General features: G+C 35.6%; 2 protein-coding genes across 4 annotated transcripts in view; one reads left to right on the forward strand and one right to left on the reverse strand.

Annotated features, from left to right (window-relative positions):
* The window catches only part of sytl5 (synaptotagmin-like 5), a 26,209-nt gene extending 17,091 nt beyond the window's left edge, over positions 1 to 9,118 (forward strand). The window contains exons 12-17 of the mRNA XM_016454297.1: positions 2,165 to 2,267; positions 2,364 to 2,525; positions 2,626 to 2,734; positions 3,325 to 3,457; positions 3,570 to 3,778; positions 7,125 to 9,118. Of these exons, the coding sequence (XP_016309783.1) occupies positions 2,165 to 2,267; positions 2,364 to 2,525; positions 2,626 to 2,734; positions 3,325 to 3,457; positions 3,570 to 3,778; positions 7,125 to 7,267 (859 nt within the window). The 3' untranslated portion in view covers positions 7,268 to 9,118. The remainder of the gene's footprint in view (positions 1 to 2,164; positions 2,268 to 2,363; positions 2,526 to 2,625; positions 2,735 to 3,324; positions 3,458 to 3,569; positions 3,779 to 7,124) is intronic.
* A 1,067-nt stretch (positions 9,119 to 10,185) lies between these two features.
* Positions 10,186 to 20,980, reverse strand: srpx (sushi-repeat containing protein X-linked). 3 transcript variants are annotated; one of them, XM_016454325.1, is made up of 10 exons: positions 20,801 to 20,980; positions 16,066 to 16,113; positions 15,493 to 15,684; positions 14,224 to 14,400; positions 14,002 to 14,128; positions 13,673 to 13,794; positions 12,638 to 12,817; positions 12,187 to 12,320; positions 10,957 to 11,078; positions 10,186 to 10,706 (listed from the first exon to the last, which is right to left on the reverse strand). In XM_016454325.1, the coding sequence occupies exons 1-10, from the start codon at positions 20,865 to 20,867 to the stop codon at positions 10,529 to 10,531; spliced, it is 1,347 nt and encodes a 448-aa protein (XP_016309811.1). In that variant the 5' UTR covers positions 20,868 to 20,980; the 3' UTR covers positions 10,186 to 10,528. The 3 variants fall into 3 exon arrangements, with proteins under 3 accessions (XP_016309811.1, XP_016309813.1, XP_016309812.1); XM_016454327.1 differs by having other exon boundaries at positions 15,785 to 16,113; positions 20,801 to 20,845; XM_016454326.1 differs by lacking the exon at positions 16,066 to 16,113.
* Positions 20,981 to 21,541: the final 561 nt, after the last annotated feature.

Genomic DNA, 21,541 nt, shown 5'->3' on the forward strand with positions numbered 1-21,541 from the left:
CTGTCATATTATCTATGTTTTTCTTATTCTACTTTTCTGCTCTCTGTTTTTTTCCTGCTATCAATCGTCTCTTCTCTCTTTCTCTCTCATGTCTTATTCTAGTCTTCCACACCTGCCTCGGAGAGAAAGTGGGGTTTCCTTAATGTACCTGACTCAGATGCTGACACTGTGAGTGTTCGGTGTGTGTTTGAGTGCAGATGTGTGTCTGTCTGTTGCTCTGTTGGCTTCAGTTTCTCTCTCTTGCCTTTCTGTACCACTGAAGAGTCAGGCATACACTCAAACACAAGCTTGTGAAAGATGCACCCCCAAAGACTCTGCTTATGTTTGCTCTCCAGACCAGCATCAACAGTATGATGAGCGTGTACAGTGAGACGGGGGACTATGGCAACGTGCGGGTTTCCGGGGAGATCCTGCTCAACATCTCTTACAGCTATAAAACAGGGGCACTCAACGTGCTCGTCCGCGAGTGCCGCTGCCTAGCAACCGGGGATGAGAGGAGACAGCGCACGGATGCGTAAGGCCACACACACCGCTATAGACTTCACTTTGAGCCCTGGCAGAGCATCTCTGCATTGCATGTATTTGGGATGTCAATATATTAACATTAGATTTATCTCAATTAATTATTTTATTAATTAATTTAAAGGGATAGTTCACCCAAAAATGTAAATTCTGTTGTTATTTACCCACAAGCAGTGTTATTTTAGTATTATTTTTATACTATTATAGTATTTATAATAATAATGCATTAGCTTTTATTTTCATAATTTTAGTTTTCATTTTAATTTGAAGTTTTAGTAGCTTAGTTATGTGCTTTTGTCATTTTTATTGGATTTTTTAATTCTATTTCGCTTTATGTATTTTTCTTTTTTATTTTGGTTTTCATTTTAGCAATTTTAGTACATCAACTTAAAGTTATTTTATTTCAGTTAGTGGCCAAGGTAGCAGTTCTAATTTTCATGTTTTTTTTTTTTTTTTAGTTTTTCATCAAATAATTATATATTATTTTATTTCAATTAATGAAAAAAACATTTTAATAGCTAATTTTCAGGATAATTATTGGTAATTTAACAATTTAAACTTCAGTCTGTTCCTCAAAAAGCCATTTGCTTTTATTTTCATAATTTTAGTTTTCATTTTAATTTTAAGTTTTAGTAGCTTAGTTATGTGCTTTTGTCATTTTTAATTGTTTTTTTTTAAATTCTATTTAGCTTTATTTTTCTTTTCTATTTTGGTTTTATTTTTAGTAATTTTAGTATATCAACTTAAAGGTATTTTATTTCAAGTAGTGGCTAAAGTAGCATTTCTAATTTTCATTCGTTTTTTTAATATTATTTTATTTCAATTAATGGAAAACATAGTTAATTTTCAAGATAATTATTGGTAATTTAATGACTTAAATTTCAGTCTGTTCCTCACATTAGAAGATGTGTATGGAAACAAGGACTAATTTTTGTCATTTTTATGTTTATTTTTGGGTGAACTACTCCTTTCATTTTAATTTTATCAGTGTCCTCCGGAAGCCTTCTTTTACTTTAGTACTATTAAAGTTGTTTAAAAATGGTACAGAAATGCACCTCAGTCCAGTATCCATTCATTTTAATTTTATCAGTGTCCTCCGGAAGCCTTCTTTTACTTCAGTACTATTAAAGTTGTTTTAAATGGTACAGAAATGCACCTCAGTCCAGTATCCATTCATATTCTCATCTAAATAAATCGACACAAAAAATCGAAAGGATTGTGATGAGGATTGTATGATTTCTGAATATTATCTGTCTTTAAATGCAAGATATTTAAAATTTACCATAAGTATACTTGTAATAGTTCATTTAACACAATTAAATATACTTCAGTATATCTGTATATCAGTAGTTCTGCACTACTTCCACACAATTAAAGTGCATTAAGCACAAAATTAGTTGTTCACAAACACTTTTTGTTTTCTGTCATTAAAAAGGAACCAAATTATTTAACTCAATAACTATAAGATGAATCACTAATTATTGACATTGAATTATTGTAGTCCTTGACCGCTCTAGATTCATTACATAACTTGTATAAAGTTGTTTATTTGGTGTATCAATTTAAAATATCGATACAAAGGTGTCAGAGGCTGGTATTGTACAAAAGCAGACATTTTGGTATTGTGTGTGTGTGTTTGCAGCTATGTTAAAACATATCTCCTGCCAGACAAGTCCCGTCAAAGCAAGAGGAAAACCAGCATCAAAAGCAACACCACTAACCCAGTGTTCAATGAAAACCTGAGGGTAAGAGGACGTTCATGCCTGCCTTACAAGGTTTTGTATTGAGAGCAATGAGATATTGATTTAAAGGCTCTAATCTATCTCTGTCCCTCTGGATAGTACGTGGTCAGTCACTCTCAGCTGGAGATGCGCACACTGCAGGTTTCTGTGTGGCATCATGATCGTTTTGGACACAACAACTTCCTGGGGGAGACGGAGCTGACCTTTGACTCCTGGGAGTTTGAAACGCAGATAGAGGAGTGGTTCGCTCTACAGCCCAGGGTGAGCTGAGCTGAACACACACAAACAGAAACAGTGAGAGATAAAGAGGAGTGTGTTGACATGGATAAGTGTGATACTGAAATGTGTGTGTTTGTGTCAGAATGAGTCTTATGTGGACTCAGTGATGCACTACAAAGGAGAACTGACGGTGGTTTTGAAGTACATTCCTGCAGAGAGAAATGTCTCCCTGCCTCTGGACCAAGTGCAAGGTATGATTTAAAATTAGAAATGATATTATTTCTCCACCTTTTCATTGTTGTTAAAACATATGACTTTTATGACAGCACATTACTGAATATTAATATGGCACTCATTTATTTATGGAGTGGTTTATAATTATGATGTTGCCTATCAGTCATAAACCGCTTACAGTTAGGTTTGTTAACTATTGCATGGAAGAATAATTTATTATGATTATTAATAGTAATATATTAATTATTTATAGAAAATTTCTTTGTTTTTGCTACTTATAAATCACTTTGTTTTAAACATGTTAAATACAATAAAAAGTAGAATATTTATACAGTAATCTTATATAAAAGCAACCAATTAATGTAAATGATAAATTAAAAATGCATAATGTAAATTTAGAAACATTTAATCTATCCATGCTAGGATATCTAATAATATCTATATCTATCTAATATCTAATCATTTTCACAACAACAACATGAGATTGCTTTGAAATTTCCAAAGCAATTTTTATTTTGAATTTTCTATTCAAATAGAACATTTTGAGCTCCTAGAAGCTCTCTGTATATATTACTGGCATTTAATCGAGCTCACTTTTGTTTCTTAGTGAAAAAAGGATTTCTAAAAGGAAAGAAGAAGAACATCACTCTTCCTAAAGGAGGAATGGTGGAGCTGCTGGTTAAGGAGGCAAAAAACCTGACAGCCGTCAAAGGAGGGTCCTCTGACCCATTTGTTAAAGGGTGAGTTAATTTTTTCTCCATATACAGTACACTTTGTAAACTCCCACAAACTCTAACACAAACTCCTACTTCACAAACTCACACGTACAATCCTTTTCTTCTTGCGAACCAGATACCTGCTACCTGATGACAAGAAAAGCACAAAGCACAAGACCGCCGTGGTGAAGCGCACCGTAAATCCACGCTGGAATCACACCTTCACATACTGCGGCCTGCAGCACAGCGATCTGGACAGCGTGTGTCTGGAGCTGACAGTGTGGGACAGAGAGCCCTTCGCCAGTAACGTCTTCCTGGGTGGTGTGCGGCTCGGGGCAGGGACAGGTGAGTCTTTCTTTAGCTCAGCCTTTTTCAGTTTAGTCTTTAACTTTGGATAAGGTCAATTAGAAATCCAGAGTATGTATTTCAAGCTTTGCATTTTCTGCAAACAAAAATGTGTATATGAACCAACATAAATCAATATTAAATTGCAGTATTATAGATGAAAGCCTTTTCAGTTTTCATTTTAATTTTAGTAAATTTATTTTATCCTTTTGTTAATTTTTGTGTTATATTATATTGCTTTAATTTATTTTAATTTTACTTTTAGTCATTTTTAATTCAACTTCAGCTCAATTATTTCTAATTTCTAAGAAAGGTTTTTCTTCTAATATTTAGATTTTATTTTACCTCAGGTTTATTTCAATTACCGAAAACATTTTAATAGTTTTGGGGTTAGATTTACTAACAGCTTTCCCCAACACAAACCCTCTTTTAGCATTTTCTAAAGACACACAGTGAAACATTAGAGATGAAAAGGCATGGATACAGGTAATCTGGATGGTTATGACCTGTCAAATTACCGTCCAATATCAAAACTTCCCATCCTATCTAAAATATTGGAAAAAGCTGTCTTGAGACAACTAAGTGCTTTTTTAACTAAGAATAATATCTTAGATAAATTCTAGTCTGGCTTCAGGTGTAGACATAGTACTGAGTCAGCACTCCTACGGGTAGTGAATGATCTCTTACTCATAAGCGATGCAGGGAATCATGCTGCTTTAATTCTATTGGATCTTTCTGCAGCATTTGATACCATTGATCATTCGATTCTCTTGAACCGGCTAAAGCACTTTGTCGGAATCCAAGGAACAGTTTATACATGGTTTGCATCTTATTTAAAGCAAAGATATTTTACAGTAAAGGTTGGTAATTGTTTTTTATATTCTGCGCATCTTACCAGTGGGGTACCCCAAGGGTCCATATTGGGTCCTGTTTTGTTCTCATTATATATGCCCCCATTGAGAAGGATTAAAAAAAAAAAGATGGTATTTCTTATCACCTGTACGCAGACGACACGCAGATCTATTTGCCTTTAAGACCTAATTGTAATGATTCCTGTGTAACACTTCGTAGGTGTCTGGATGAAGTGAAAGATTGGTTGGCTGATAATCTTGTTCAGTTTAATGAAGGCAAAACAGAAATTATGATTTTTGGTCACACAGTTATTAGCAAGGCTGAAAGTTACATACTAGGCCCTTGGGCTTGTTATCTACAGGACAGAGTAAAGAATTTGGGAGTCATTTTTGATTCCTCGTTAAAATTTGATAATCAAATAAATACTATAGTTCGGAATTGTTTTTTTTTTTTTTTTGAGGGCAATAGCGAAATTAAAATCATTCCTTTCAACTAGTGACTTAGAAAAAGTTGTCCATGCTTTCATCTTTTCCCGTTTCGATTATTGTAATGCTATTTATTCCGGGACCTGTCAGACTCACATTGCATGTCTCCAGCTAGTACAAAATGCCGCTGCTAGAATGCTCATGAAAGCTAAGAAGTCTGATCATGTTACCCCACTGTTATTCTTATTAGGCTGGTTACCAGTGCATTACATGATCCAATACAAAGTCTTGACTTATGTTTTTAAGGCATTACATGGAATAGCGCCAGAATATTTGGTAGAGCTCATTGTACCATATAATGCAAAATTAACGCTGAGATCCTCAAATAAATTATAATTAACGATCCCAAGAGTGCGTCTTAAATCTAAGGGTGACCGCACTTTTGCTGTCGCTGGCCCAAGATTATGGAACAGCCTACCTTTCGAGGTAGAGCATCCCTTACGTTAAGTTCCTTCAAGTGCCGCTTAAAGTCATACCTGTTTTCTCTGGCATTCTAACCTTTTACTAGGTTTATTTATCATTGATGTTATTGTTGTCTTGTTTTAATTAGGTCCTTCTTCGTTTTACATTATCTTAACTTGTGATGTACAGCACTTTGGAGCTACTGTGTAGCCTGAAAAGTGCTCTATAAATAAATAAACAGAAATAAACAGTTATTTTTGCAACTGACCTTATTACATAGGCTTATGCATTTTTCAGATGCAAAATTTGTGGGAGGAGAGCATTTAAAGTCAGTTACACAAAATTCTCAGGTTCTCTCAGGAATAACAGTCATGGTTGTTTTTTCATTTAGATCATCTGCTTCTTTACCGTTGCTTCCTATCCCTGCTGGATTCTGATAATAATATATTTTAAATTATATTTCCCACATTAGTACGACAGATTTGTATATAATGCTTTTACTGTGAAATGTTCTCTGACGCAAATTAAGATAATCATTCAGTCCCAAATGTTCTTGAATACAATTTCCACTGTAATGTTCTTTCCAAACGTTTCCTTAATCATCATCAATGATGCATGAAGCGCTACTTTGTGCAACACATTTTGTAGTCACGCTGAACTAATTTACTGTTACAAATATGTTTTATTCATGTCTTCACTCACTCATGATCAGATAATTTGTTTTCTCTTTGATGATTATGCATTAAAAAGGCCAAATTCTACACTTTTGCCATATTTATAATCAGCAATGGTACTTCAGGTTTCTTGCATTAAAATCAGTTTACAAGACTAATTTCCACACTTTCTGGCCATTTAATGAAACAATTTTTACAACTGTACCTTTATTTGTGTTGCAAATGTATATATAGTATATTGAATTCTTTTTTTATTCTAAATATTTCAATATTTCTAATTCAAATAAATGTTCTTTTGAACTTTCCATAAAAATATTAAGCAGCACAACTGTTTTCAACATTGATAATATGATGATATTAAAAATGTTTCAGGATCAGGATGTTAGAATGATTTTTGAAGGATCATGTGACACTGAAGACTGGAGTAAATGCTGCTGAAAAATTAGCTTTGCATCACAGGAATAAATGTAATTTTTAAATTATATTAAAATAGCAAACAGTTATTTTAAATAGTAAAAATATTTAATAATTAATTCATTCATTCTTCTATTCATCCATACATCTCCACGTCATCTATCTCCTAAAATGTTTTCAGGAGAATAGTTGTAAAACCATTATAAAAACCATTATGTTTATGCATATTTTGTTTTTGACAAGATATTTTTTGTAAAATTGTTTCAAAATAGCCAAATGACAGCAATTTTCATTTTGAATATTTATCTGCGATACACTAAATGGGCTCTTTGATGTGAATTACAGCCGAACACACAAAAAATGACCTAGCTAGCCACAATAAGTATATTTAATTTCTTTAAACGACTGTTTGAAATTTTTCCCCTGCGAGGGTCTGACATATAAGCAGCACGACTAAGATTTTCTTCTCGTTTTGATCTTGCATACAGAGCAGTTAACTGACCTGTTTGTGACCTGCAGGTCTGAGTTATGGGAAGGAAGTAGATTGGAACGATACCTACGGGGAAGAGCAGCGGCTATGGCAACGCATGATTGACAACCCTGAGGTCCCGCAAGAGTGCACCCTGATGCTGCGATCCAGCATGGCCAAGAGGAAGACATAGAGAGAAAGAGGGAGTGTTTCCCTGGCAATACTCATCAAATCCGGTCACCTCTAGACACTTTAAAGTGTTCTTTGGCAGTACTCACACTACCCAGATTCTCATTCCAACAGGCATATGCACTAAATTCTCAAGACTAGTATATATACACACATATGCGCCTCTAAGGCCCTATTTACACCTGGTATTAAGATCCATCTTGACTGAGACAGATTGGCATTTATACCTGATGTTAACATATTTCTCAAATGTGTCTCTTGTGACCACTTGGGATCGGATTTCAAAGGAAAGAAACTCTGATTTTATTTCTGCATACATCTTTTATGTCAGTGCAGTACTGTATGTTGTTAAAGCACAAAAAAGGGAAAAAGGGAAGAGGAAAGTCTCTCCTAAATACATTTAAATTTTAATCTAAGCACAGGCATGAAGTTTAAAGCTGCTTTCACAATTATTTTAGTCGAGTACCTGTATTAAGCACCCTTCAAAAGTGTGTGCTTCAAAAGATGTTGATATCAGGCTTATTGAAGAAATGTTTTAATTGGATGGTTAATTTTAAAGCTACATGTAACTAGTTTTCTGCCGCAGTGGATGACGGGCAGGTGTCCTTCACTGGCCTGTCTTCATTTAGCACTGACAGCTTGTGATTGAACAGCTGAGATGAATCTCATACCAGGTGTAAATGGTGCGAAACACTACACTCCAACCCAGGTGTGATTATATTTTAAACCAAACGCTCGCTGGCCAGAACTGTGAATAGCACATGAAGACTATTTCAAAAGAGCACAGTGAACATGATCAACAATCAAAGGTCACATTTGTTCTGTAAGAACAAAGCACAAAAGCACTTCCTCCAAACACACACAAAAAAATAAATCCAATTTGCACAGATAGCACCTGCATATAACGCTTGCACACATGAGAACAATGTACTGGATGTGATCAGTCATTTCTATGAGCACATTTATATAGACATGCATAAAAGATGTTATGATAATCGTGTCAGATCTGTCACATACACGTAAATTTGGCTAAAGAGAGACTGATGCGGACTTAAATTTCATAGCTAGTTTTACCAGTTTCAATGTAAAAACAGAATTGTGGTGTAAAAAAAAGAAGAATATCTGAGGTCAGTGTGATTCATTACGTTGAACTAGATTTACAGTTCCTCCAAGAAATTCCAATGTTTCTGGTAAAATGATAGTTGTAAACCCAAATGTAGAGTAGATAAAGTGGGAAGATTACATTTCTATGAGACTTCTCACAATTCAGCATGCAAATATTAGTAGATTATTTAATCTGCCACTGATCTATCACACCCTACTCCAAAGGAAAAAAAAATGTTATATAATATAATTATAACCAAAAACTAAGACTAAAACTATCTATAAACATTGAATTTATAGCTGAAAAGAGAATAGAAATAGAAAAAAGGATCACCAAACACACATATTGCATAAGCACCATGCCTAGAGCCCCTATATTGAGTTTTGAGGCGAGTCTAATAGTTAATTCCTCAGTTGATCCTATTGAGCCGTCATGTCACTGTGAGGTCTCCATGAATAATGTGTGCACCCCCTTTATACCTAATACTTTTGTTAGCATAAGTCAAGTGAATAGACCTTATAGACAACTTACTATTTAATAAATTGAGAGATTTTGTGGCATGTATATGGCTCAATGTTTGACATCCAAGTGTTATCATGTCTAATATTGTCTGAAGCTGTTTGATTCACAGCATGTTTGGTGTATGTGTGCTGTTTCCACTCTCTCATCAGGAAGACAGTGTTTAGGACTGTTCTGTATTGTACTGTACTTTATCTTCTTCAGAAAGAGAATAAACTATTATTAAACAACTGTTGCCAATTCATTTCTCTTTTTTTTTTCTCTCGCCTTAATTATTATTTGCACTTTTCTATATTTCTCACTCTTTCTACATACACGCACACAAATATAGATATGTTTATATATTATTTGAAAGACGTCTTCTGCTCGCCATGGCTGAATTTATTTGATCAAAAATACAGTAAAAATGTGAAATATTATTTCAGTTTAAAATAACTTTTCTGTTTAGATTTTTTTTTTAATGTAATTTATTTCTTTGATGGCAAAGCTGAATTTTCAGCATCATTACTCCAGTCTTCAGTGTCACATGATCCTTCAGAAATCATTCTAATACGCCGATTTGTTTTTCTTTTTTTTCTTTTTTATCTCAACATTTTTCCTTTTACTATGTGACAAAAAGGTCACTTTATATACTTTGCCCTCTTTACTTATATATAAAGATATGTAAAAAAAATATCCACAGTGGTCTACAAGAGTCATGAAAATTTCCAGTTTTATAGTTTTTCACATGGCAACAAAATAGCTTCCACTGACTTACAAAAGCTTTTAAATATTAATAAACATAAATAAAAAATATACTTAATATATCTGTCAGACTCTGTTCCATGTTTTGTGTGTGTCCTGCTCCCCATGTGCCTTCCCATGCCCTTATTTGGTTAGTTTCCTGTTCCTGTCCTGATTAGTTTATTTCATTTGTCCCAGGTGTTTCCCTTGATGTTTCATTGCTCCCAGGTGTGTCTCGTCATCCCCTCCTCCTGTGTGTATTTAAAGTGTTCCCAGTCCCTAGTTCTCGGTCCGCTGTTGAACGTCTTCCTGTGTTCGTCTCCCTTGGTTCCTTGGTGCAAATAATGTCTTGTCAACATATTCTCGAGCGTCTCCTTGTCCCTCGTGTGTGTGCAACGTGACAATATCATTCTTATAAGAAATTTTAATAAAACCCTACACCAAAATACTTTCAATAATGTTAGCCTTCTCCCTTTTTTTTACCACTGACATTTATATGTCATTCCATACATAATAAATTGAAAACATATTTATCATAACTCTATTGTACTCAATTCAATTTGAGCATATTTATTTAATAAACCACGGAACCAAGATAAACATGACTGGCATTTTAAGAAAGCTGAGTCCCATGCTCTCAAATGTCAATCATCAAACAGGCCTTTATTGCATTAATATCGCTTTGACAGTATTTCTTAAGAAAAGTAGACCGTCCACTCTGACATAAATAGAAACACCAGACAAATAAAATATAGAGCATCATAAAAAAGACAAACAGAGACTCATATTTAGAGATGTGTGTGCATGTATGTATGTTTTCAGTATGTGATAAGATGTAGCAGCTCTATCCAGACTCTCTCTTGTAGTTTGGTTGGTAGCTTTATAACAGATGTGTAAATGTGTGTACTGTATATACATCTAGCAGCTCTGTCCAGCCTCTTTCTGTAGTATGGCCTCCTCAGTGCGGAGGGGAAACGTGTCAGTGGTGGTAAAGATCTCTGCTGCTGTGATGGGGAAAGTGTAGCGCTGCTTATCCACTCCCTGTTTGTCCAGCAGCACCATGCTAAATGAGTTTTGAGACAGCTGCAGCAGCAACCTGCCCCACACAAACAAAACACACTGTTTACTATTGGGATAAATTCACTACAAGTTAAAATACAAAGTAGTGTTGTATATCATTGTAAGTATTATCAGGGCCGTCCTTTAGGCCGTGCAACTGGTGTGGTCGCACCGGGCCCCACGCTTTGAGGGGGGCCCCGCTCCCTACCGCCCCGCGTCAGCTAAGGACGGCCCTGAGTATTATCATTGTAAGTGTTGTTAGTGACTGAAATATAGTAATGAAGTACCTGAGTTGTAGAGCCAGTCCTGGAGGGATGAGTCTGTGTCTGATGCGGCCGATCTGAGCTGGATAAACACCCACCAACTCAATCACAGTCACATGTCTCAAGTCCAGACCACACTGGGCATGCTGAACCACACACACACACACACAATACAGATCATTCCATTTTAGTTGCTTATATATGTACTGTATAATCTTACAAAGTATTGTAACATCATTCATCTCTCTCTCTCTCTCTATTTATATAACAGATGAATCTTACAATCATTTCTATATTAAAATATAATCGTAATCTTAATATTACAGTGGTGGCCAAAATGATTAGAACACCAGCTAAAAAATGGTTTTAAATCAGTTATTTCTATCTTTTGCTGTAGTGTGTCAGTAGGAAATATCAGTTTACATTTCCAAACATTCATTTTGCCATTAATTGTAATAATCCAGTGAGATTTTTGTTTGCACAAGGAGTCTGCCAACAGCCAGTGCTCCAAACAGAGATCTGATCTGATCATCATCCAGTCTGTCTGAGATTACATGAAGAAACAGAACAAACTGAGACAGACTAAATCCAGAAGAACTGTGGCAACATCTCCGAGATGCTTTAAGAGACCTACCTGCAAAGCTACAGTACTGTTAAAAGTTTTAGGCACCTGTGTAAAAATGCTGTAAAATGAGGATGCTGTAAAAATAATGTCATAAATAGATTTCCTTTATCAATCAACTTCTATTAACTAAATTAAATCAACATTTGGTGCATTTAAAGCAGCTTTTGCCCTAGGTGCACTTGCACATAGTTTTTCAGGTAGCTTTGCAGGTAGGTCACTTGAAGCATCTTGGAGACGTTGCCAAAAAAGTATATTTACTGACAGACTACAGCAAAAGATAAAAATAATTGACTTAAAACCCTTTTTTAACTAGTGAAAATACTAGTGTTCTAATAATTTTGGCCACCACTGTATAATTATATGAAATTATAATTTATAAATACTTAATAAAATGTGTTCTCCCCATTTGGTCATGTTTGATCTCGTTTAGGGTCAAATTATTGCCTATTGCCAAACTATTGCAGGTCACTATTGCCATTGGTGACATCTCAATGGAGATGTTGCCACAGTTCTTCTGGATTTAGTCTGTCTCAGTTTGACAGACAGACAACAGATAGACAGATAGATAGATAGATAGCACACACACAAATAATATATACAGAATAAAAAGGCAGATATTGATCTTGTACCTGTAAATTGGTCATCTGGAATCTGTAGTAGTGATTGGCAGCTGAGGGGGCAGAGATGATCAGAACGCGGCGTTTCTCATAGAACTGGTCCAGTAATGCAGCAGCAGATCGCACACCAACATTAATATTCATGGCTTTTAATAAAACAAATGATTATGATGTTATTCACCAGAGGGCAGGACAGGAAGAGCAAGATCATGAATTTTACATGAATTCTGAGGTTTAATCTCAGAAGAATAACATAAATAATTCTGTCATGATAATTCTGCCATCATTTATTCTAACAATCTGCCTCCAATATTAAATTTGAATATTTTACCTGAATCAGCAGCATAATTCTTTCAGGAATGCTATGTAATCTTACATATAAAGAGGTATAATGTATAATGCAAGGAATTCCTCTAAGCCAATTGCAGGTGTTTGTGAGGTGTTAATGTGTTTTTTTCCGTACGAGCACAGGAAGTCTCCAGGCCAGACCACTCCATGTTAAACTGGCAGACTCTGGCAGCGCTGCCCCTGAGCTCGTAGCCGCCCAGACAGCGGAATTCACACGTGGCCCCGTAATTATCACCAGCACTGTCACATTTCATCCAGCCGTTGTCAGGGACAGAGAGAGGAGTACAGCGACGCACTGCAACATGCACACAACACACATGTTGTGTGTCAGTGCCAGCATATTATGCAGTGTTCTGCAACTAAATAAACTAATGACATTTTTCAGTAATGTTAGAGTAGTTTACCTGTTTTCAAAATTATTTAGCTTTTTCAGTTGCCTACATTATATAATCTGATAGCTACACTATTGCTCAAAATTTTGGACGATTTTTTTGAAAGAACTTTACATTCATTTAGCAAGGATGCATAAAATTGACACATTACAGTAACAGTAAATATATTTATAATGTTACAAAAGATTTCCATTTCAAATAAATGATGCTCTCTTGAACTGTCTATACTTCAAAGAGTCTTGAAAATAATTTATCACAGTTTCCATTAAAATATTAAGCCGCTTAACTGTTTTCAAAATTGATAAAAAGAAGAAACATTTTTTGAGCAGCAAATCAGCATATCGGAAAACATTTCTGAAAAATCATGTGACACACAAGGCTGGAGTAATGACTGCTAAAAATTCAGCTCTGCCATCACAAGAATAAATTACATTTTCAAATATATTAAAATAGAAACAGTTGTTTTAAAGTGTAATATTTCAAAACATTACTGTTCAACTCAAACCAAGTGAAATAAAAGTGAGCATAAGAGACTTAACAAAAAGCATTAACAAATCTTACCGACCACAAATATTTGAACAGTAGTGTATATTTAAATAGATATTGCCAAATTTCAAAAGCTTCAGAGGTTTTGTAGCTAACATTTCTTAGATGCTCATAGTTTAGCTAAGCACTTTTAAAGAACTGCTTGACTGCATTTTAACTTCTTAAAACATGAGTAACTGGTAGCTTAGAAAGCTAGTTTCAAAAGAACTCACCTCTCACTCGAACATTGAACCTGCAGGTCGCCTTGTTCTCAGCACGGTCAAACACAGTGTATGATAATTTATGATTCCCTTCTGGAAAGTGTGAGCCTGATGGCTTTCCTTCAAGTATAACACTACAACACAAATAAACAGTCTCTTTCTCACAACAACAGTCTGGATTAGATTTATTAGACTGATTAGATTTCAATGTGAATTCAACTAGAAATGACTCAATTCTCAGTTGTGGCATTAAGCGGTCAAATATTTTAGCATAAAGATCTGAATTTGCCCATTGCCATGGTTACTCTCATATATGTTGAGGATAAAACTGCTCCACTGACTCTGTCAGGATGCCGTCTGCTGTGTCTTTGCCCTCTGGTGTGTCCCAAGTCACTTTGGCAGTGAGTTTTCCTGGTTCAGCGGTCTTCTCCTTTATATTAGGACACTTAATAACTGGGGGATCCACATCTGAAACAGAAAACACCTTTAATGCCTAAATACTATGTCATGGATCCATATCTGTAAATAAAGAATAATGAGTGCTCAATGACTATTTAACCCACCCACGCACACACTGTTGCCGCCGCTCCATGTTCTGCTGCTTTGGCAGGTGGCGCTGTGGTCTCCTCGAAGCGTGTATCCTGGTGAGCAAAAAAACTGGCAGCGGGAATTGAAGTACGATCCGTCTGAACACTTATAACCTCCGTTAGATGGCATGGCCAGTTTAGGGCAGCGGACCTCTGTAAACATAATTCATGCCCCGGTGAAAATTGATTATCAATGGACAATCACTGCTGTCAATCCAAATCAAGCCATGTGTCATACAGCTGCTGATCGACATGTGGCTGGTTGTGAGTAGTGCTAAATTGTGTCTTGAGATGCCTTCAGGTTTGAGGATCCAACTGTGACCCTTAATAATCATTTGAGGAATTAATAAATTAAGAAATAAAAAACAAAAATCAATTGAGAATCAGTAAATTAATTGATAAAAATCAATAAAGCAATCAAACTTTCAGCACATGGGTAAACAAATTAATGAAACTGCAATTTGCTAATCAGCATAATCAATAATAAAAATGTATATAATAAAGCAAATTTGAAAAATAATTGTAAGTTTACCAATTACTAATATAGAAAAATACACTACTGTTCAAATGTTTGGGGTCTTTTTAAGTATTTTTAATTTTTTTAATAAAATAATACTTTTATTCAACAAGAACGCATTAAACTGATCAACAGTGAGAGTAAGGAAATTTCAAATAATTGTATTCATTTGAATTTTCTGTTCATCAAAGAATCCAGAAAATTCATCAAAGAATCAGTTTCCGACAAAAATATTATGCAACAATAGTTAGAAAAGTTTCTTGAGCACCAAATCAGCATATTAGAATGATTTCTCAAGGATCATGTGACACTGAAGACTGGTGAAGATGCTGAAAATTTGTTTTTACCATCAAAAGAATAAATTACATTTGAAAATATATTAACAGAAAACTGTTATTTTAAATTAAATTATTTTAAATTCACAATATTACTGTTTTTACAGTATATTAATCAAATAAATACAGCATTGGTGAGCATTAGAGACTTATTTTTAAAACATTCAAATATGTTACCAAGCCCTTTTAATGTACTTTTAAATGGTAGTGTAAATGAACAAACAATAAAAAGTAAATAAAAATAAATAAATGTGTGATTATGTAATGTTTGCAAAATGACTGCAATAAAATATAGAACTGAATATGCACTAATTCATCTTAATCATTGAAGGGAGTCAGCATTCATATGCAATATGATCTTATAACTGAGTTATGTGATTGTCAACGTCAGACCTCTGCAAGCATAGTTTCCTGACCACTGTTTGCTGGCCATACAGAGGATCTCGCTGCTGCCGTGCATCTCGTAGCCCGTCTTACAGCGGATCTTGCAGCGAGTTCCCAGAACATTCTTATAACGTTCTCCGCGAGGTGTCTGGCAGCTGACGTGCCCATGTTTGATTTTCACTGGAGCACACCATGGAACGCCTAGAAAGAGACACACGTTATCACACACGTACGCAAATACACTGAAGAAAGACACTGAGTCATACCAAAACACACATAAAACACAATCTTATAAACTTACCTTGATAACTTGCATCATCCAGACATGCATGGAGAAACATGAACACAGATAAAGTAGCACAGCCACAGAAGAAGAGGAAGCAATCAGAGGCCTGAGGCCTAAGCAGGCAGTCAGAGATGTAGTGTACTCTGTGTTGAAAATGAATGTGTTCTGACAGCAGCGCTCATGTGTTATGATGTGGTAAGAGTGCTTTACTGAGAGAAGATGGGTTTAAGTTCTGTGTAATGGGTTTTTGAGATCAATATGTGCATTTAATGTAGTATGTCCTTGCGTGTGTTCACCTGTGTATCGCACATCTTCATCATCAGTGTATGGCCAGTATCCAGAGCCTGCAAAACAGTTTAGGACAGCAAAAGCGAGAAAGAGTTGGCATTACCGCAGAATTTCAGATTCAGCTCAGCTAGAATCATTTGTATTGTGAGTGGATGTATTAGAACAAAGCAAACCACAGTTTGGTTTTTGTTGTAATATCTTGTTGTATTATTTTTTAGTTCAGTTTGCTAACATATGGAAACCTCAGAATAAAAATGTGTAATTGTATACACTACCATTCAAAAGTCTGTTCAAGAGTTCAAGAGAACTGTTTTCAGGATTGATAATAATAAGAAATGTTATTTGAACACCAAATCAGCATATTAGAATGATCTGTGAAGGATCACATGACACTGAAGACTGGATGCTGAAAATTCAGCTTTCCATCCCAGGAATAAATTACATTTTAAATAGAAAAGAGTTCATTTAAAATGTAATACTATTTTACGATATTAATATATTTTTAGTAATATTTTTTAATTTTTCTTTTTATATATTAAAATATTTCCTTTAATCTTACCGACCCCTATTTGTATTTATTTATCATTTTGTAACTTTATATCTTACTTTTTTTTTTTTTTTTACTTTATCTTTAGCAGTGTGACCTTTTTAACTTTATAAATGTGAGTGTATTTCCTTTTCCAAACTTTCTTGCAATTATATTTGTATTATTATTTTATTTTATTTTTTTTTTACTCTGAGGCTTACATCGCTAACATCTGAAATCTGGGTTTGTTGCATTTATGGCATGGCATGAAATACAACAATGACCCCTGCAGGTAATGTAATGAATTACAGTGTGTCACATGGCGATGCAGTGAAAATGGCAGCCACATAAAATAACATGTAACACTATATTAGGATAACATGCTTTGCATGGAAGGACTAGATGGAATAGATATTGGCATGGCTTCATTCAGAGGTCAGACTAGTAGCTGCTAATTTTACATTGCTTATTTACTTTGAATGTCATGACAGAAGCTCTTTTACAACAGTCAACGTGTAATTTCAACTTCCATCAACCATGCTGCAGAAAATTAATGTTCTCCAACAGAAATAGGTTTCGGTGTTCTATTCCATCTAATTCTGTGACATGTACTTACTGCAATCTGAAAGTAAGTGATCCAGAAACTTAAAACAAGGCCAGCTTCAAAAAACATGGAAAACTCTATTACCCACAGATCGCCCTCTTAGAAAAAACAAGAGCCTGCATTCAGTGCATATAAATTGATGCTGATTCGCTTTTTTATTCCCTCTAGTTCTGTTCTTTTGTCTCTTGTGTGTGTGTAAGTGTGTGGATGGCAGATCACACAGCAAGTTAGATCAAAGCTCCCTCCGATGCAGTAACAAGAACTCAAGAGACTCAGCACACACACACACACACACACACACACACACACACACAATGTTAATGCAGAGCTAGAGGCGAATCATGACAGGACCACAGTTTTCCAACTTCTATCATGGAAAACACTCCACGGGGATCATGTGTGTAGGTGGTGTGTTTGCTCCATTTGGCAGATAAGTTTTCCTGTTCCATTCTGTTAAGCTCAGGCTCAGCAGAACGTTGTGTAACCCAGAATACTCATTGACTTGGCTCAGTTTCTCTCTCTCTCTCTCTCTCTCACACACACACACACACACGTATAAATAGGGAGTTTCCACTTAAGAAAACTTTATGGTAACTAAACCATATAGCTTCTGCAGCACCTACTGTTTTACACCAGTCCCGAGGATCACTAAAGATTTCACAACTTCTGCAATGTTTAGCTTAAAAACGGCTCACTCTTGGATGGACGTTCTGCAGTCATTAGTCATCAGAAAGTAAGATCCCTTAGGCTCCCTATGTTCAGTGTCTGCAACAGTTCCAGCCTCACATATTCATGACTCCTATGTGTATAGGATCCTACAGTCACGTACAGACTAATTATGTTCATATCCAACTATCAGTCACCGCACAGTGGCCTATCAATCGTCCAGAACACCTTAGCACAATAACAGTTCTCTAGCAAACGTCCAGATCTATTAAAGCTGTCTTGATGAACTTTCCTATTGTTTTACATCAATGTTTAAATAAAGCCACAACAACAGGGTCAAATTCTAAACTTATGATCTTTTTTCTCTCATATGCAACAAGCTAGCTCACTTAAAATATTTTTGTAAATTAGAGCTACTGATTTATCACGTTAGTCAAAACAATTAGTTCAGACAGTTTGAATAATTCACGTTTGAGTATGTGGGTATTTTACAACTACATAAACGCACATGCAATTCACTGATATTAGTTCTCAAGTCAGGACAGTGTCTTAATCTTGTAACGTGTTCATGTTTTAGCCAGCATGAGTCTGTGTTTGTGTTCACAAGGCCATAAAATACACAAACACAAATAGCCACCCAGTCTTTGTGAATAAACAATGTACAGCATTTGAGGTAATTCACCGAAATGTTGTAAAACGTCATTTATTTTACTGACGTTTACTTTACACATGCAAATAAAGCCAATATGTGAGTCTGATGATCTGTTGTACTCGTAAATTGGACCTCCAGTGCATTTACAAATTGACATCTGGACCACAACCACAACCTAAAACCCAATGACATGAGCCACAAGCTCACAGTCAACATTTTACTGTCGTATTTCCAGTCGTGATTAACTCTAACGGTCCTCGAAATGAAGATGAATTGGTAATTTAGCAATTAGTTCACACAACCACAACACATGCATCTCTGCAGCTTCTTGAATTCTGTTTCCAGCAGCACAGGAAGTTCACGTGTCTGAGCGAGTCCAAGCAAGGCTCTTTGCTTTTTTAATGAATTCTCTAAACAAAAAAATCTTGGACAGAGAAACCAAAGGTTTGAAGGGATTTATTCTGCTTCTGCTGGAATATAAACAATGTTTTCTGGAAGCAAAGTGTACTTTTTGTTCTTGCTAATATACACAAAACACTCCAAAACGAGCCCCCTTACCAGCCTGATACAAACATAAACCAGATTAAAATGCTACAAACACCTCCGTGTTGATTTTAAGATTTTGCTCTTTGTTTTTAAAGCTTTACATGGTTGTGCTCCCCAGTATATTTGTAATCTCCTCATTCCGCATTCCACCTCTAGATCTCTTCGGTCATCTAGTCAATTTCTTCTCTTAATCCCTCGTTCACATTTTAAAACTTTTGCCGTGGCAGCTGCTAGGCTCTGGAACAGTCTTCCCCTCCACATAAGATCTTCCCTTCTATTTCTATGTTTAAATCCTCTTTGAAAACCCATTTTTATTCTGTATGTTTTAATTCTGTTTGAGGGTGTAAAATTGTATTTGTCCCTTTGTTTGTCTTGATTGGGTATGTTTTTTTACTTTGTTTTATATTTGTTGTACAGCACTTTGTTTGCAACTCCTGTTGTTTTTAAATGTGCTTTATAAATAAATAAACTAAACTAAATTAAAAGATCTTATGAGTTAGCTGAATATGTGACATGAGGCTGCATACACATCAGGCATCAAGCAGCCATATCTGGCAATGGAAATGTGGACATAGCCTCCAGCTCTGAACACAAAAATAAGTTTTTCCCCCTAAAATGTGAAAAATATCAAAACATCAGAGTCATATTTCCAAAAATCTGATCCAGACCCCATGCTAACTGAAGATGAAAAAATAAAAATCATTCTGGCAGAGGTAGACATAGCTATGTAGCAGTGTGACAAAGCCTGGGGGACAGCACAACGCCAGCATATTAACATGCCTGATGATTTATTACTAGTTGATCCAGATTTTGCATGCAGAATTTCTGTAATGTAAATCCAATGTCACTCTATCAAATTTTGATGATTAATATTTCATTCTGTTGACTTGAGACTTAAGTAAGCAATTTATTTGAGATGCGAGATTTGACTTGGCCTCCAAATGACTCAACAACACAATCAAGAAGAAATATTATCCTCTTAAGTAGGCACTTAAAAATTATTATATGTACAGTCCCTATCTTGCTAACTTAGAGGATAATGAGGAAACTGATAATTTATGAATGTGTAAGGTCTTAAAGATCAGAATTATCTAAATGAGAGGTTAATTAATATACTGTTAATTTTAAATGTGCATGGTATTAAAGATTAAAATGATCTAAATTATTCAAATATCATATACTCTCAATGAATGAGAAATATATATAGTATATAGCTATAAGATTGGACATGTCTGCTTCTTTGGAAATATTGCAAATTCTGACAGTCATCCCAGCGCTTTGTTGAGACACACTGCTCACCCACTTCCAGAAGACGTTACATTATTTATGTCATTAATCACAGACTCTTTAAAGACGATGCATTCAAAAGATGTGTCAGACTCAACAGTATTGAGCAGATCGTCCGGGAGCGCAGTGTCCTAGTGGTGACAAGTCATCAGTGCCTTTCATATGAAAGAGTTCAGTGTATTTTCCCTGGATTAAGGGAATTTACCCCCCCACCCCCCACCCCAAACAGCCCCAAAAGCGTCCACGTAAACACTCTGAGCTCTGTTGTAATGTAGCCTACTGTGCCTAATACAGGAAAGCTAGCAGAAAGAGCATGGGAAAACTCATAGACGCACAAACACTTTATTCATTCTGGTGTTTGCTTAACTCTGCATTAGTTTAATCAGTCTTGCTCAACACATTTTGACTTATCAAAGCTCACAGCGCGGGACTCAACAGGAACCGTTTGGATGGGTCTCTTACCGTCATACGCGAAACTCCCGGACAGCTGAAGTCCCACTATCATACACACACACATCCAGTTGTCCATCTTTAGGAAGTCCAGGAGCTGCTGGGACACCTCGGGTGCATTCCTAGGCGAGAATCAAGAGCATAAGCCCGATCCCGCCTCCTCTCCAGAAATACGAGAGCTCTTCATCCAGCGCGAGCGTGCGCACAGAGCGGCCAGTGGACAGTTGGCTCTACATGAATAAACTGTGTATGGCACTGTTATGAGTGTTTATTACAGCGACACCAAAAAGTAAGCTAAAAGTGGGACACTTAATTCACAGCTAAATTGCCTTTTTATTATTCATGATTTATTTTTGGAAATCAATTCAGAATTCTTCTTGTAGGAGTTTTTTGGTTCAAATTATGACAGAAATTCCATCAGGATTTCTTTAGAATTTGAGATTTAGGTAGAGTGTAATCGTTTAATCCATGTAAGAGCCTTATAGGCCTACAGCTAAACACCTCAAAATCCAGAGTGAGAGGACATTGTAGGCCTACTTCATTTCTTCACTAAAGAAACCAACACACTTTTTCTTTTCTTTAGCAACAGCTCTTGAGAGCAAAATCTTATTAACTTTACAGTTAAATCATAGTTTGTAGGTGCGTGACTGTCTGTTCTCTTGCTCTTTTAAATTGCAGCAATCATTTACAGTAAGTCTGGTATGCTGTTAATGACAGACCAGGTCTTGGAAAAGGAATGTCAATAGAACAGTA

This window comes from Sinocyclocheilus anshuiensis, unplaced genomic scaffold, assembly GCF_001515605.1.
Source record: "Sinocyclocheilus anshuiensis isolate Anshui unplaced genomic scaffold, SAMN03320099.WGS_v1.1 scaffold976, whole genome shotgun sequence".
Taxonomy (NCBI): domain Eukaryota; kingdom Metazoa; phylum Chordata; class Actinopteri; order Cypriniformes; family Cyprinidae; genus Sinocyclocheilus; species Sinocyclocheilus anshuiensis.

Bases quoted from the DNA above. Each gene is read 5' to 3' on its own strand.
- srpx (XM_016454325.1), bottom strand. From the start codon at position 20,867: ATGGACAACTGGATGTGTGTGTGTATGATAGTGGGACTTCAGCTGTCC. The intron at 16,114-20,800 runs GTAAGAGACCCA...ACTGTTTTGCAG, and splicing joins CGGGAGTTTCGCGTATGACG to GCTCTGGATACTGGCCATAC. The intron at 12,818-13,672 runs GTGAGTTCTTTT...TGCATGTTGCAG, and splicing joins GTTCAATGTTCGAGTGAGAG to TGCGTCGCTGTACTCCTCTC.